This window comes from Pleurodeles waltl, chromosome 12 (genome assembly GCF_031143425.1).
Source record: "Pleurodeles waltl isolate 20211129_DDA chromosome 12, aPleWal1.hap1.20221129, whole genome shotgun sequence".
Lineage (NCBI taxonomy): Eukaryota > Metazoa > Chordata > Amphibia > Caudata > Salamandridae > Pleurodeles > Pleurodeles waltl.
In genome coordinates, this window is record NC_090451.1 from 458,059,879 (window position 1) to 458,076,492 (window position 16,614).

Sequence of the window (16,614 nt, forward strand, 5' to 3'; positions counted from 1 at the left end):
GTCAGTGTAGGGAGTAAGCTGGTCCCCTAATGGCAGCCAACATGCTGGACTTGGGGATGGATTCATACTCTCTCTCTAGGTTACCCAGGATGTTCTCTATTTTCTTCAACTGTGAGTGTATATCCTTTAAAATTCTAGCTAGCATACCTATGCAAATGCACCAAATGGTTGCCTTGAACGCTTCCCATAGGATATCTGCACCAGACACCATGCCTGTGCTTTTTTTTAAAGTATTCAAGAATATCATTGTGTTAGGCCCTCTCTAAACACAGGATCTGGCAGGGCTGTAGCTTGCAATCTCCATATGAACTGTGTGGGGGGTGAACCGAGTGTAATCATCAGCTGTACTGGGCCTGGTCTGGAATGTTTCTGGGCATATGTTGTATATCTACCATTCAGATGCTCACCTTGCGGGTCGCAAGTCAATAGTCTCACTGAGACCATGAGCTGTGTACCGAGGACACATAATTAACCTTCTTCCTCCCAGGGTTTCTATACCACCTTAAATTGATAAGTCCATGGTCTGACATGTGCCCAAATAGAGTATGGACAGAGTGAGTGCTCTGCTCACACGTAACGGCATTTTGTTCAAGACTCTGCTTCAGGGATATATTGAGGTCTCCCCCCAAATAACAGCAGATGCCTGTAGCATGTAAAGATGTCTGTAAAGTAGGCCAAAGAATTCAGGATTGCCTGTAGTGGGCCCATAAGAGTTAACCATGGTTATTAAGGTGCCATAGATTGTGCCTTGCACTATAATGTATCGGCCATGATTGTCAGTTTCTGAATGTGTATTATGGAAGCGTACTCCCCTCTTAATCAAGACAATCACACCTCTGGAGTGTGAAGAGTATGAGAAGGCCAGCCTGTAGCTGACCCATCGAACACCAATGTTTCTCTCTGAATTTTGGTAAGGTGTGTTTCCCGCAGTAGCACTATCTGCACATGGTGTCGGTTGAAAGAGGTAAGGTCTTGGCGGGTTGTTTACTCCTCTAACATAACAAGTGAGGAAGGTTATTGGTTGTAAGGTTAGGGCCATGGCCACATTTTGGGGATTCAGTGACATACTATGTGTTTGCGTAATTTCTGCACAGCATTTTCCATGGTCCATACACGCAATAACAAAGCAATGGCTAAACGAGAAACAAACAACCCACCCACTTCAACATCCCAGTTTCCCCAGTTTCCCCTTAAGACAAACCCACAGAAAAACAGACAAACTATGCTTGTGATTGCATATAAAAACAAGGTGAATCAGCACATCTTCACAGTACATATGTGGGATGTAACCTTGTGGGAGCAGCTAGAGATCCATAGTCTCTACTGGTGGCCGGAGGTGCCCGGGAGCCTATAGATAGTTAACTTGGTGCCAGTACCACATGCTGCGTTCAGTGTATGTATGAATATGTTCAAGTGGATCATTGGGTCGTGTTGGGCCCAGGTCAGTGTAACCCTAACAGTTTGGGTCACAGGTATGTAGCGGGCTCACAGGTCCCCAATATTTCTTGAGAAAGGCCCATTTGCAATTAATGTTCTCTGGGAAGAGTAGCTAGGGGATTCATGGTGCATCTGCTTCATTTCATATCATATTCTGAGTGTTGTAGGTTTTCATACCACTATCAGGGCCCTTGCAGTGGCTTCATTTGTCCTGTGAATCAATTGCTATTATCCTCCCGATCAGACTTTTGACAAAGTCCATTGCTGTTTTAGGTGTGGTGAATATTTTCTGTTTCACATTGTGGTCTATGTTCTGTCTAACTGGGTAGAGCATGGTGTAAGGAATCTCAGCTTGTTGTAGTCTCTTTTGTACTGGGAACAATTACTTGTGGGCAGTTTGTACTGCTGCTGTGAAGTCAGGGAAGAATGCAATGTCATTTCCTTGATACTGTATGGATTTTTTCTCCCTGGATAGATGGATAACTGTCTCCAAGTCACGATAATTGAGTAGCTTGGCTATAATGGGGCATAGGGGCACCCCCCGGGGGTGGGGGTGCTGTGAACGCTTAATGTGCTCTCTCCACTTTCAGTATGTTGGATAGGTTTTCAGTTCTGAATGTTTCCCACAGCATGTTTTCTATGTAATGTTTCATCAGTCGGTGTGTTAGAGAACTCCAGGAAGCCAATGATTCTCAGGTTATTTCAGTGGGATTGTTCTTCCAAATCTTTTTTTTGTTTTGCTTATACCAACACCAATACCTTTTCCATGTTCAGGCATTCCTCATTCATTGTTTGCAGGTTGTCTTCAGCGGTTGATATGTGCTTTTCTGCTGCCATAAAGGATGCCATTTGATGGTCTTAGTTACCATATGTATGTTCAGTGTGTCCATCTTGCCGTCTATGAATCACAACCTCTGTTGCATTGCTATGAAAGCGGCCTAGTAAGTAAGGGCAGCTCGAGGAAGTAGTGGCTGCCAGACTTGGCCCTTTCAGTCCTCCTCTCTGTGCTCAGTTTCTTCTCTATCTGTGGGCTAAAAGGGACACACTGGCCCAGGCAAGGTTCCGCAGGCACCGACTGACAATCAAGTGGGTCGTGTGCTCTAATTGCCTGCTGTGTAAACATCTCTCAAAGGATGTGCTGTCTATTACATGCCATTAGGTGCAAGGCCACACACAGGCATGGGCACCATTAAATTTAGTTCTCTCAGGGTGGTGACTGAGAGCCTTGAGAGGTCCCTCCAAGGTACCCCAGTCAAGAAGAAGGCCAACTGTCCAAGGGGCGATTCCCTCCTCTGGCAGTGTGGCACAGCGTGGTTCCCCCCAGCCTTACATGCAATCCAGTGCAGCACCAGAAGTTACATGGGGCCTCATTTCACTCTATTTTCTGCAGCAGGTCTTGCCGGCCTGGGTAACCCTGCTCTCAATGTGCCATCTTGCTCTCAGTGTAGTAGGTCTGCACCTCCCACTCTCTCTAGTGCGCAGTCTGTCATTAGAGCTGCTCTGACAGTGATGTTCCGGGGTTTCTGCCCACCTTGCACTTCTCTCCACTATTATGTGGGAGACAAGCAGTATGGTTGAGGGCTGGGGCTTTGTTAATTTTTGTACTAAAGTGGAGTCAGCTAAAGAAATGAGCCTTGGGGTGGCTGGCTTCGGATCCCCTCCGTGTCTGCAAAGTCCCAGGAGGAGCCATGGGCTCACCTTCATGTGGTGGTGATATTCTAGCAGCAAGAGTTCTCCCTCGCAGTTGTAGCTCCGCTGTGTTCCTGTGAGTTCCCCAGGGCTGCATCTACGCTGCCCATCACACATTGGTCCGTCAGCACTGCAGCAGCATGTTCTCCCCCTCCCACAGCACCCATGTCAGCTTTCCTCCACTTTTAGGGTCTGGCTGTCAGACACCAATATATCACCTCCTCCAACATTTGTGTTCTGCAGTGCAGGTACTGTTTTGTTCCCTCCTCAATGACAGGTGAATCCACACCTCTGTTCTGCTCTATTCTGCTGTCAACATCATAGTTGCCATTTTTGTGGGCTAGGCCTCACTTGCACAAGTGCACAAGAAACAGTTTGCAGTCTTCACTGTATTGTTAGCTGCACATTTCAGGGGCTTTGGGTCCCTCACATCCACTCGCATATAGGGGTTCACATTTTCAGGGCAAAATGTTGTCCGTGCTCTGGATATTGGTCGCATTGAGTCCCCTGTCGGTAGAGCTGCACTAATGTGCAGCCATATTCGCTGCAGGCTCTGATGCCGCGCTCTCATTATGTTATCTTTAACATGCAGCCCCTCAGCCCTTACTATTTGTCCTCCAGCTCATGACTGTGCAAGCTCTAGGAGATGCTGGATTTGGAGGAGGCATACAAAAGGAAGATGGATAAACACAATACTGTAATATGGAAGCTGTGATTGAGGGTGACTATTACATAATGCACAAACATACAAGATGTCTCATAATTATGCCCTAGGTATACTGTTTAAAATCCATCTTCTCTCAATACACGTATGCTTAATTATGCCATTAAAGCATTACAGTTTACTAAACATTAAGTATGAGGAAAGCTTTGCGTGTTTTGGACCTCAAATTACCACTGTGTCACATCAGTGGCACACACAGACCTAATAATTGACCCTCATCAACAATCATCCCTCTCTCTGCAGCCAGAAACATGAACTCACATACAGGAAGCACCCAGCTTTGTGAAATTACCCCCCTCTATGCATCTGTCCCCTGATATCAGCCAATCATAGCAGTGACATCAAAGATGGTGGAAAAAACATCAGGGTCTCATTCACACACTCAATGCGACTGTGTCAAGATGAAGTGAGGATTTTATAAAAGCAGGAAATACAAATCATAGTATAATTTCCTGTCTTGTGTCCTCGTCTGTAACACAATTGCAATACTTTATCTCCACTGGTAATAAAAAGCCATTCTGAATTTATAGAACTGAATATTTGGACTGGAATATTGCATAACAAATATGATTGGTCTGAAACTAAACACATTGAATACAGTGTTGCTTCAGTATGAGAGAAATGCATATTATAAAGATGGTGTAAAAGCAACAATGTCCCTGTTGGACCTGGTCCTTTCTGTACGGTCATCCCCGAACGTTTTGCCTTCCTCCCTTTTTTTTTACCTCGTTTCTGTTGGCTTTAGGACTCTGGGCACTTTATCACTGCTGACCAGAGGTGAGGTGCATGTGTTCTTTCCCTACAACATAATTACATTGGCCTATCCACAAATAGCATATTTCATTTACTTATAAATTCCTAGTAAAGTGCACTACCTGTGCCCAGGGCCTGTAAATTAAATACTACTGGAGGCTTGCAGCACTGATTGTGCCATGCACTTCAGTAGCCCTTTAAACCTGTTTCAAGCCTGCTGTTGCAAGCCTGTGTGTGCAATTTTAAACTGCCATTTCGACCTGGCAAGCCAACCCTCTTGTGAGGCACAAACCTTCCTTTTTAATTCATATTAGTCATCCCTAATATATGCTCTGAACAGCCCTAAGGCAGTGTATTCAAAATGTTGTACATGTGTTTTAAGTTTTACATGTCCAGGTGGTGAAAAACTCCTAAATTCGTTTTTCACTACTGAACAGCTTAGCTTTTCCATAGGTAACATTGGGATTGCCTTACTACTTTTTATAAGAGTTATTTTCCATTAGGAAGAGATGTTTCAAGTTCGGTGTCTCTGGAAACCTAATTTGAAATCCTAACTCACGGTGAAGTTGGATTTGAAATTACAATTCTGAAAATGTCACTTTTAGAAAGTTGGCATTTTCTTACTTCAGCCATTTGGAGCCTACTTCCTGTCTCTGATCAACTGTCTGGGGTGGGTGACAGCTAGGCTTTGGGTGTTCCCTTTAGCACAGCCACACACAATTGAATGGAAGCTTAGGTGGGCCTCAATGGCCTAGTAAATGGCTTAAAGGGGGGCAGAGCTGAGTACTACTTCACTTGTACCTGAACAGGCTGTGTTCTGTCCCCACACAAGAAGCCCCCAAGTTTGGTGTCTATGGAATCACAATTTAAAATCACAATGGATGGTGAAGTCAGATTTTAAATTGTAATTCTGAAAATACCACTTTAGAAAATTGGCATTTGCTTACTTAAAATCATCTAGTATCTTCTGCCTGTCTCTGAATACATGCCTGGATGGGTGACAGCTGGGTTCTTGTGCATTCCCTTTAGACAGTCACATACAAAGGGAGCTTAGGTGTGGCTGAGTGGCCATATGCATGTTGATGGCCCATCCTGGGCAAAATAGGAGGGAAGAGCTGACACAGCTGAATGGGCTCGGTACTGATCCCTCACAAAGGGCTTTATAAGACTCTGAGGTTGTCTGGAGCCAGGGCACAACGGGCAGGTACCTTGTACACTTCAAAGGCCTCTCTTTGTAGTTTCTTCTTCTTCAAAGTCACCACTGGGTATAAGAACTGGCCTTCTGACTCTACCAAATCAGTACATTTCTCGACTAAAGGACATTCGGCCAAGAAGGACAGCTGCGCTGCTAAGGTAAAGGGACTGTCACTCTGCTGGACTCCTGTTTTGCTGTGCCTGCTCTGCTGCCTGCTGCCTGCTGCTCTCCTTGCCTGGGAGTGAAAAGGACTGGACCTGCATCTCTATATCCCCAGAACCCAAGCTACTCCAAGGGCTTGCTGGCTTTCTGCCAGTTCTGAAGTCCCAGGGACATCAAATACTTCTCTCACCCCTTTTACAGCTTGTGGACTCTGCCAACTATGAGTCCTACCTTGCCAAGTGGTGCCAATCCAGTCTTGAGACCTTGGAGGTGGGTTCTGCAGCTGTTTCTACCAAAACCCGCACCTTGCTGTCACTGTGCCGATTGGAACCGCTGCATCTTTCCTCAAAGCCGACGCATCACGGCTGCCACTGAGGATGAGGACATTGCTGTGCCGACTACATGGCTCGGAATCGATGCATCACCTTTGTATTGCAGACTGCGTGGCTCAACGATTATGCTTCGATTTCATCGGCAAGGGTTTAGCAAAGACACATCCCCAACTGCGTGTATTGGATTGGAATGAACATATTGCATGTGCTTTGCCTCCTCTGCTCCTTGCATCAGGTATCTGGCCTCCACGCATCCTCCATCCAAAAGGTACTTTTTCAGTGGGACAAGGTTGGCCCCTGTATTCGACCGGCACTCCATTGCAGTCGGTTGACTTTTCAGATTTGACCCGGTCTAGTGCAACCCCATAGCCTTGGTTGTGGCTTTATGCTTCTAAGCACTAAATATAAAGATGTTCTTTGAAAATTAATCTTTTAACTTCTTCCTATTGGATGTTTGTCATATTGGTCTTGTTTTGTACATTAAATTAGGTTCTATTTTTCTCGGCTGGTGTGGATTGTTTTTGTTTGGTGTTTTCACAGTTTTACTGTTTTAAGTTTTGCACAAATACTTTACAGATTATCTCCCAAATTAAGACTGCCTGCTCTGTGCCAAGCTAACAGAAGGTGAGCACAGGTTAATTCATGGTGTGTATCTGACTTACTCTGACTAGGTATGTTCCTGCTTGGACAGGGTGCATATCTCTGCCAACCGGAACACTAATTTCTAGAAGCCCCCCTGATCAGGCATTATTGGGCCAATAATATACGTTGTCTGTTACCGGTTTGGCATCAATGGTGTCCTAAGGCTCCCACCCCAACATACATATCCCCATTGAAAAATTATTGAACTCCAAACTTGTCCATTCATATATTTAATTTTCACTGCCATGTCATGGATGCGAGTGTAAATCAAGTCTCTGCAGTTCACATACTTCATGAGAGGTGGGGTATGGTCATGTACCTCCCCTTTTACCTCCATGCATCATATTTTAGTGCATCTGTGAATGAGGGGTGTGCTAGAATCTGTACCTACAACCGGCCCCGAGAGCAACATTTGTGAAGTGGCAGGATGCTTGCGTGTAAAATCCATGTTTGCGAGTCAATATGAGCAAACGCCCCTCGTTTTGCTCATACACGCATCTAATGTGTGAATTCGCTCGTGCTCAAGTCGTGCTTTTCCGCTTTACACATGTGCCGATTGAGAAAAATGTTCATTGTGCCTATGTAGGTATCTTGTCCCAAGGCACGACCCCCCAGTTTTGAGAACGGGAACAAACATACCCTTTGAAACAAATGTCATGTGCTGTGTGATTATTTTCTCGTTTAACACTAGCCTACATGTTTACATAATGGAGCAATGTGTTTCTGAGCTCCAAATACACCTCAATTCAGGACCTGTTATAGTTCACAGGTCTCTTGAGTTTATTTTTCGTCTTCGTGATTATATATGCATGTATCCCTTCAAATGTTTCCAACACTATTTGAATATATCAGTTTCACTCTGTCAAAATGTAACGAATTAGCATAGAAACAGAAGTCCTCTTTGATTTTGCTTATTTGTATCATTTTTTGCTGTATCACGGTTGGGGGATTTCTGAATGAGGGCCCATAGGACAAAAAAAGTCTTAATGAGCCTGGTTCAAATTCGATTAGGAAAATAAGCATGTGGCTTGTTTTGCAACATACCTCCAGGAGGACATATATTGTAAAGCTTCTAATTAAATGTAGACATTATTGCCACCATCAAAACAACGAGAAAATAAAGAACTCGCCCGCAGCTGAAATCAAAAAGATGTTCTTTAAATGGCATACACGCATCAAAAACAAATTATTCTGTTGTTGACGCTTGCTCATGCATCTGTCAGAGAAGAGAGAAACGGAACACAAAACAATTAAAATAAATGCAAATCCAGATACGGTGTGTACGATCTATAGCATTCGGACGTTTTTGTCAGAATAAATAAATGTGTGGTATTTTTAATTCTGTTGTATTTAGTTACAATAGAAACCTGACTCAAACGAAAAGTCACGCTGTGACTAACAGGATTCTGTCAACGAGAGTGCTTTCAGATTCCTAAAGCCTTGGAAAAGCGACAGCTTTAAACTGTCTGTCACACTCCCTTGCACAGTCTATAGTACAATTAATGCATTAAGTATTCTGACAGCAGCCTTGCGCGCGCTAACTTGATAGCGGTACCTTATAGTACTGGAAGTCGCATCCGGGTCACGCGCAGTCACCTGACCAATCACAGTGTTAATAGCAGTGTTTTCATGCACTTCCAGGAGATAAGTGGGCGATGAAAAAACCGGCGGCTCATCAGAGTCTTCCACTGTAATTTTAACCGTTGCAGTGTCTTTGAATGGCACCCCGCCGATGAAGCGTGGATCAATATGAACGTTGGCCGCTTCTACCTTCAGAGTATAGGATTTTTTACTCTCAAAGTCCAGAGGCTGTTAAGAATGACAAAGATAAATGTCTTTCAGTAATGACAGCAAAAGCAAGTACAAATGAATACATGCTGGTGGAAGAATTTTGTGAACATTTAAACACATTAAGAGAGCTTCTATACCATCATAGTTAAATATTACTTTTTTCCCTTTGAAGCTTACCTGTAAATTGTATGCGACCTGTACTTGTACAACCGTCGCAAAGGTTTTTCTTTGTGTTTTTGTTCTTTCTCCTTTTTCTTTCAGTTTGAACATTTCTAAATATTTCATGTCAACAAAGTCACCATCAAGATTCCACTTTAGATACCTACTGTAATTTTGCTGGCGATGGATTTGCCTGCATAGTGCAGGGTACTTAATAAGCATTCTGCTTGTCCAAGATAAGGTGATACCGTCTATAACCATTGTGTGTTGTAAATATTTTATTATTTACAGCGCACACTGAAAAGTGAAAGTCTAGCAATCATTCTTTAGGCATAGGTAGCATTAAGCCCAGTAGGAAAGCATTACAGACAACACCCAGTATTCATTGTTCACAGTATTTCACATTGACCCTTTATTATTGTTAAGTCGGATACATCAAGCAGTCCTTTTATCCTTTTCTAAATGGGCACATTATAGTGATTTTTTTCAAATTCAAGTAGCCTGCTATTTCAAAAGGACCATCTATTGATACTATTCAACACATGGAAACATTTGAAAAGTCCATTTCATGGACTTAGTTCTGTGCATGGCAGACATATGTCATACTGGAATGTGTACCAGAGTCCCATACATTGCATTTTCAAAAGGCAGCAGGACATTCTTTGAACTTTATCATCATATTTCAGCATCTGAAAAGTCTGGGTTCCCATTGTATTCCTTCGCCTACTAGGGGGCTCAGTGCGAGTACCACAGATTTTAACCCTAACCCCACTGACTTAACAATGCTAGAGGTAACAATAATTCCTGGGAGCGGGTGGAGTTATTGGGAATTACAGCTGGGGAATTCAGTCACTTAGTTTGATATGCCTGATTCTGCCCCAGAGATTTTGACTAGTTTCAGCTGCTGGAATTCTAGAGTCAAACATACTGAGTTTGTCGGGGTACTGCAGATCTTGCATTCAGAAGACGAGGTAACTGTCATTCCTGCCTCATTGAAATGATAAAGAGACCACATAACCTTGGTTTAAGGAGCCGTTTTGGGATTCTTACTACATGTTGGACTTTTTTGCTTATCCGGTGTCATCTCCAATCTTTTTACCTCCTGCCTCCTATTTTTTCTGACCTCTTGCTGTTGGCTTTTGAACTTTGAGCACTTTACCACTGCTAACCAGTGCCAAAGTGCATAGGCTCTCTGTGCAAAAGTGTATGTAATTGGTTTATCTATGATTGCCATATTTGATTTACTATTAAGTCCCTAGTAAAGTGCACTAGAGGTGCCAGGGCCAGTAAATCAAATGCTACTAGTGGGCCTGCAGCACTGGTAGTGCCACCCACACAAGTAGCTCTGCAATCATGTCTCAAACCTACCACTGCAGTGGCTGTGTGTGCAGTGAAATATTGCTAAATTCATTTTTCACTGTTGCAAGGCCTGTCCCTCTCTTAGGTTAACATGGGGGCTACCTTTAAATCTGATTAAAGTGTAGATTCTCTTTTGGGAGCGGATGGACATGTGGAGTTTGGGGTCTCTGAGCTCACAATTTAAAAATACATCTTTTAGTAAAGTTGATTTTAAGATTGTGCGTTTGCAAATGCCACTTTCAGAAAGTGAGCATTTTCTTGCTTATACCATTTCTATGACTCTGCCTGTTTGTGGATTCCCTGTCTGGGTCAGTTTGACAGTTGGGCTGGTTGCACCTCACACTAGACAGTGAAACAAAAGGAGCTGGGGTGTAGTCTGCATTTCCTGATGAGACATCTATACTAGGAGGGAGGGGAGGAGTGGTCACTTACACCTGATAGGGCTGTGCCCGTCCTCACACAATGCAGTCTCCGACCCCCTGGTGAGTGTCTGGGGCCTGGCCTGGGCAAGGAAGGATTTCACATTCAAAAGAGATATTACTTTGAAGTAGGCCTACTTCAAAGGAGAAATTGGGTATAAGAAGGGCACCCAAAACCACAGACTTTAGATCACTTCTGGACATCAAGAGGAACCCCTGCCTGGAGAAGAGCTGAGGAGAAGTGCTGCCCTGCCTGTGACTGTGCTTTGTGGAGCTATCCTGCAGTTGCTGCTTCTGCCAAAGTAAGTGGGCAAAGACTGGACTTTGTGTGCCTTCCATCTTGTGAAGAAATCTCCAATGGCTTGATTTAGAGTTTGCCTCCTGTTGTTTGAAGTCTCAGGGACAGCAAATACCTCTTTCTGCCAGCATCTGGAGCCTCTGGAGAGGCTCCTGCTCTGACAAGTGGTGCCCCATCCAGTCCCTGGGCCCTTGAAAAGAAAGCTGGTGGAAATCAAGGAAATCAACTTCGGATGACTTTGGACCTACACCGCTGCTGAATCTGGTGACGCCGCCTGCAACCGACTCCGTGATCTGTACTGGAACATGACGACCTTCGCAGGCCCGACACCGGTGAAGCCCCGATGAAGTCCGTGACTCCGTGGAAGTCGCTGCACCACGTCGTGAACAACTCCGCTCGAAGTGCGCGGATTCAACGTTTCGCACAGACGCCACGATCCCCGACTTTGTGCATCAACTTATTTTCACTCTTTACCAAAGGTACTGTACTTAGGGGACTACGCGACTCCATGTCCGGTGCACGGCTTGTTGGGAACGACTCCGTCATGACACTGTGTTAACACCTCATCGAAGCATTTTGTGTTTCGAAGCACTATTTTTTAGTTTAATCTTTAAAAATTAATAACTTGACTTGTGTATGTCGGATGTTTGTCGTTTGTGTCTTGTTTTGTTTAGACAAATATTTCCTATTGTTCTAAACTGGTGTTGTGTCATTTTGTAGTGTTTTCATTAAGTTACTGTGTGTGTTGGTACAAATACTTTACACCTAGCACCCTGAAGTTAAGCCTATTGCTCTGCCAAGCTACCAAGGGGGTAAGCAAGGGTTAGCTGAGGGTGATTCTCTTTTACCCTGACTAGAGTGAGGGTCTTTGCTTGAACAGGGGGTAACCTGACTGTCAACCAAAGACCCCATTTCTAACACTACAAAATACCTTTTTCATGTTGAATACCGTTCAACTCTGATTGGGTTATGGGATACCTATTTCTTCAAGGAACTACTTCAGTGTTGGTTCATTGTTTTTCACTCGCTTTCACAGTAACATTCTCAAGGCTATATGTGCCATCAATTTTGAATTTCTCATACACTTTCCTTATCAATGTTTTCATTCTATATTATAGTTTAAATTCTTACTTAGATTGGTGTGCACATAGTCATTATTTATTTTTCATACACTTACATACACAAATTGTGCTTGGTTTGATAAGGTCAGCACATATGTGCTATTTTCTAATTTTCCCTTGTTACTCAGATCAAGAGATGAAACTTGAGTAATTGTTACCCTCATTACTTAAGGTTGAATAACAACAAACTGGAATTTCATGCCCATCATTATCCATTTCAAAATGGTAGGTATGCAGGAGCATTGCCTTTTACAGGCATGTACTCTTTTTGCCAGATATTCAATACAAGCAATTGTCATTACATCTTGAACTGCCAGGACGTTATTATGATCTCTTTAGCTCAAGGAGATGTTCAGTTTTTTTTTTTTGTTGCTGTTGGTGTAAATGCATCATTAATGTTTTCTATGTTGCACATTTGTCAAGCCCTTCAGCGCCCTGCATAGGGGTCGTAAGAGCTATATAAATGTTGCAATATAACACACAACAATATTAACACTTTTAAAAAGTGCATGTAGGTGAAGTTTTGTTTGGTTATCTTTATTCATTATTCAAAGTTGCCATATTATATGCAATGTCATGTATCTCATCAGTAAACAGAATACTTATTTTGCCATTTTTTTAATCAACATTAGCCTTTTTCACAATTATGATTACTTACTACAAAAATACTTTTTGACACCTAGACACATTTCACATTTCATGATAATCTCCAATCTTGAATGCTCAGTACTTGTACTACATACTATAAAAGATGCATTTTTATTTTGACATTAGTGTAACATTTAATTCAAAGTGTGCCATTTAGCTATTAAAAAAGTGCATTGTTTTTGAAACCCAAAAGATGGGATTTAGGTGAGTTTAATTCATTATCATAGAGTCTCAGCTTACCAAATCACTGCTATTCTGATTGTATTAGTAAGTACATCACAATGAGGATGCAATTCCAAAGTAGAAATGACGATGACACTGAACCCTGTAATCTGTGCACTACCCAATTGATCAAAACTTGGGAGGAACATTTAGCTCGTCTTTCCACTACAATCCCTATTGATTTTATAACACACTTTAAACAACTTAAAGTACATTACAGTGTTATTAGTATGTTTTCCCGCCCAGCATTTTTTTCAGCTTTTGCAGGAAAATGAGTAGATAAATAAAGAAAAAGTTGCCATAATCCCTATTTTTAAATACAGCGTTTTTATATATGTGCATTTTTTATGCTGGTGTTTAATTATGAAATAGTCACTATTGGTGCACATGAGCAAGTTTTACCATGGGTCCCTTCAAGTGAAATATTTTGGATGCCATTCTGTGAATTGCTTAGCGAATGAATACATGAAGGGAAGAAACCCTCACAAAAATAGTAGTGGAAGCTTACCCGCACGATACCCAAACAGCAAAGTGGGCACTGTGATATGGAGCCTAGTTAAAGTTTCATTTACTGCTACCACAGACTACGACCCTGCTACCTTAACCCATTCGCTGCCAGGCCTTTTCCCCCTCCTGTGCCAGGCCTTTTTTTGCCTATTTGGGGCAGTTCGCGCTTAGGCCCTCATAACTTTTTGTCCACGTAAGCTAACCAAGCCAAATTTGCGTCCTTTTTTTCCAACATCCTAGGGACTCTAGGGGTACCCAGACTTTGTGGGTTCCCCTGAAGGAGGCCAAGAAATTGGCCAAAATACAGGGAAAAGTTCATTTTTTTCAAAAAAATTGGAAAAAGTGGCTGCAGACGAAGGCTTGTGGTTTTTCCCCTGAAAAAGGCATCAACAAAGGGTTTGCGGTGCTAAACTCAGCATCTTCCCAGCTTTCAGGAACAGGCAGACTTGAATGAGAAAACCCAATTTTTCAACACAATTTTGGCATTTTACTGGGACATACCCCATTTTTGCAATTGTTTGTGCTTTCAGCCTCCTTCCAGTCAGTGACAGAAATGGGCATGAAACCAATGCTGGATCCCAGAAACCTAAACATTTCTGAAAAGTAGACAAAATTCTGAATATAGCAAGGGGTCATTTGTGTAGATCCTACAAGGGTTTCCTACAGAAAATAACAACTGAAAAATATTGAAATTGAGGTGAAAAAAACATAAATGTTTCTCTACGTTTTACTCTGTAACTTTTCCCTGCAATGTCAGATTATCGAAAGCAATATACCGTTACGTCTGCTGGACTTCTCTGGTTGCGGGGATATATAGGGCTTGTAGGTTCATCAAGAACCCAAGGAACCCAGAGCCAATAAATGAGCTGCACCCTGCAGTGCGTTTTCATTCTATACCGGGTATACAGCAATTCATTTGCTGAAATATAAAGAGTAAAAAATTGCTATCAAGAAAACCCTTGTATTTCCAAAAAGGGCACAAGATAAGGTGTTGAGGAGCAGTGGTTATTTGCACATCTCTGAATTCCGGGATGACCATACTAGCATGTGAATTACAGGGCATTTCTCAAATAGATGTCTTTTTTACACACTCTCCTATATTTGGAAGGAAAAAATGTAGAGAAAGACAAGGGGCAATAACACTTGTTTTGCTAATCTATGTTCCCCCAAGTCTCCCGATAAAAATGATACCTCACTTGTGTGGGTAGGCCTAGCGCCCGCGACAGGAAACGCCCCAAAGCGCAACGTGGACACATCCAATTTTTTGAAAGAAAACAGGTGTTTTTTGCGAAGTGCCTACCTATAGATTTAGGCCTCTAGCTCAGCCAGCACCTAGGGAAACCTATCAAACCTGTGCATTTCTGACAACTAGAGACCTAGGGGAATCCAAGAAGGGGTGACTTGTGGGGCTCGGACCAGGTTCTGTTACCCAGAATCCTTTGCAAACCTCAACATTTGGCTAAAAAAACACATGTTCCTCACATTTCTGTGGCAGAAAGTTCTGGAATCTGAGAGGAGCCACAAATTTCCTTCCACCCAGCGTTCCCCCAAGTCTCCCGATAAAAATGGTACCTCACTTGTGTGGGTAGGCCTAGCGCCCGCGACAGGAAACGCCCCAAAGCGCAACGTGGACACATCCAAATTTTGGAAGAAAACAGAGGTGTTTTTTGCGAAGTGCCTACCTGTAGATTTTGGCCTCTAGCTCAGCCGGCACCTAGGGAAACCTACCAAACCTGTGCATTTCTGAAAACTAGAGACCTAGGGGAATCCAAGATGGGGTGACTTGCGGTGCTCGGACCAGGTTCTGTTACCCAGAATCCTTTGCAAACCTCAAAATTTGGCTAAAAAAACACAAGTTCCTCACATTTCTGTTGCAGAAAGTTCTGGAATCTGAGAGGAGCCACAAATTTCCTTCCACCCAGCGTTCCCACAAGTCTCCCGATAAAAATGATACCTCACTTGTGTGGGTAGGCCTAGCGCCCGCGACAGGAAACGCCCCAAAGCGCAACGTGGACACATCCAATTTTTTTAAAGAAAACAGAGGTGTTTTTTGCGAAGTGCCTACCTGTAGATTTTGGCCTCTAGCTCAGCCGGCACCTAGGGAAACCTACCAAACCTGTCCATTTCTGAAAACTAGAGACCTAGGGGAATCCAAGGAGGGGTGACTTGCGGGGCTCGGACCAGGTTCTGTTACCCAGAATTCTTTGCAAACCTCAAAATTTGGCAAAAAAAACACATATTCCTCACATTTCTGTGGCAGAAAGTTCTGGAATCTGAGAGGAGCCACAAATTTCCTTCCACCCAGCGTTCCCCCAAGTCTCCCGATAAAAATATTACCTCACTTGTGTGGGTAGGCCTAGCGCCCGCGACAGGAAACGCCCCAAAGCGCAACGTGGACACGTCCATAATTTTGGAAGAAAACAGAGGTGTTTGTTGCGAAGTGCCTACCTGTAGATTTTGGCCTCTAGCTCTGCCGGCACCTAGGGAAACCTACCAAACCTGTGCATTTCTGACAACTAGAGACCTAGGTGAATCCAAGGAGGGGTGACTTGTGGGGCTCGGACCAGGTTCTGTTACCCAGAATCCTTTGCAAACCTCAAAATTTGGCTAAAAAAACACATGTTCCTCACATTTCTGTGGCAGAAAGTTCTGGAATCTGAGAGGAGCCACAAATTTCCTTCCACCCAGCGTTCCCCCAAGTCTCCCGATAAAAATTATACGTCACTTGTGTGGGTAGGCCTAGCGCCCGCGACAGGAAACGCCCCAAAGCGCAACGTGGACACATCCACATTTTTTAAAGAAAACAGAGGTGTTTTTTGCGAAGTGCCTACCTGTAGATTTTGGCCTCTAGCTCAGCCGGCACCTAGGGAAACCTACCAAACCTGTGCATTTCTGAAAACTAGAGACCTAGGGGAATCCAAGATGGGGTGAATTGCGGTGCTCGGACCAGGTTCTGTTACCCAGAATCTTTTGCAAACCTCAAAATTTGGCTAAAAAAACACATGTTCCTCACATTTCTGTGGCAGAACATTCTGGAATCTAAGAGGAGCCACAAATTTCCTTCCACCCAGCGTTCCCCCAAGTCTCCAGATACAAATGATACCTCACTTGTGTGGGTAGGCCTGGCGCCCGCGACAGGAAACGCCCCAAAGCGCA

At 43.4% G+C, this 16,614-nt stretch overlaps 1 protein-coding gene across 3 annotated transcripts in view; it reads right to left on the bottom strand.

The window, feature by feature from the left end:
- Nucleotides 1-16,614, bottom strand: part of CDH8 (cadherin 8) — a 1,003,344-nt gene that overhangs the window by 289,330 nt on the left and 697,400 nt on the right. For all 3 annotated transcript variants that reach the window (XM_069217048.1, XM_069217049.1, XM_069217050.1), the window contains exon 7: nucleotides 8,490-8,743. In XM_069217048.1, the coding sequence (XP_069073149.1) occupies nucleotides 8,490-8,743 (254 nt within the window). The remainder of the gene's footprint in view (nucleotides 1-8,489; nucleotides 8,744-16,614) is intronic.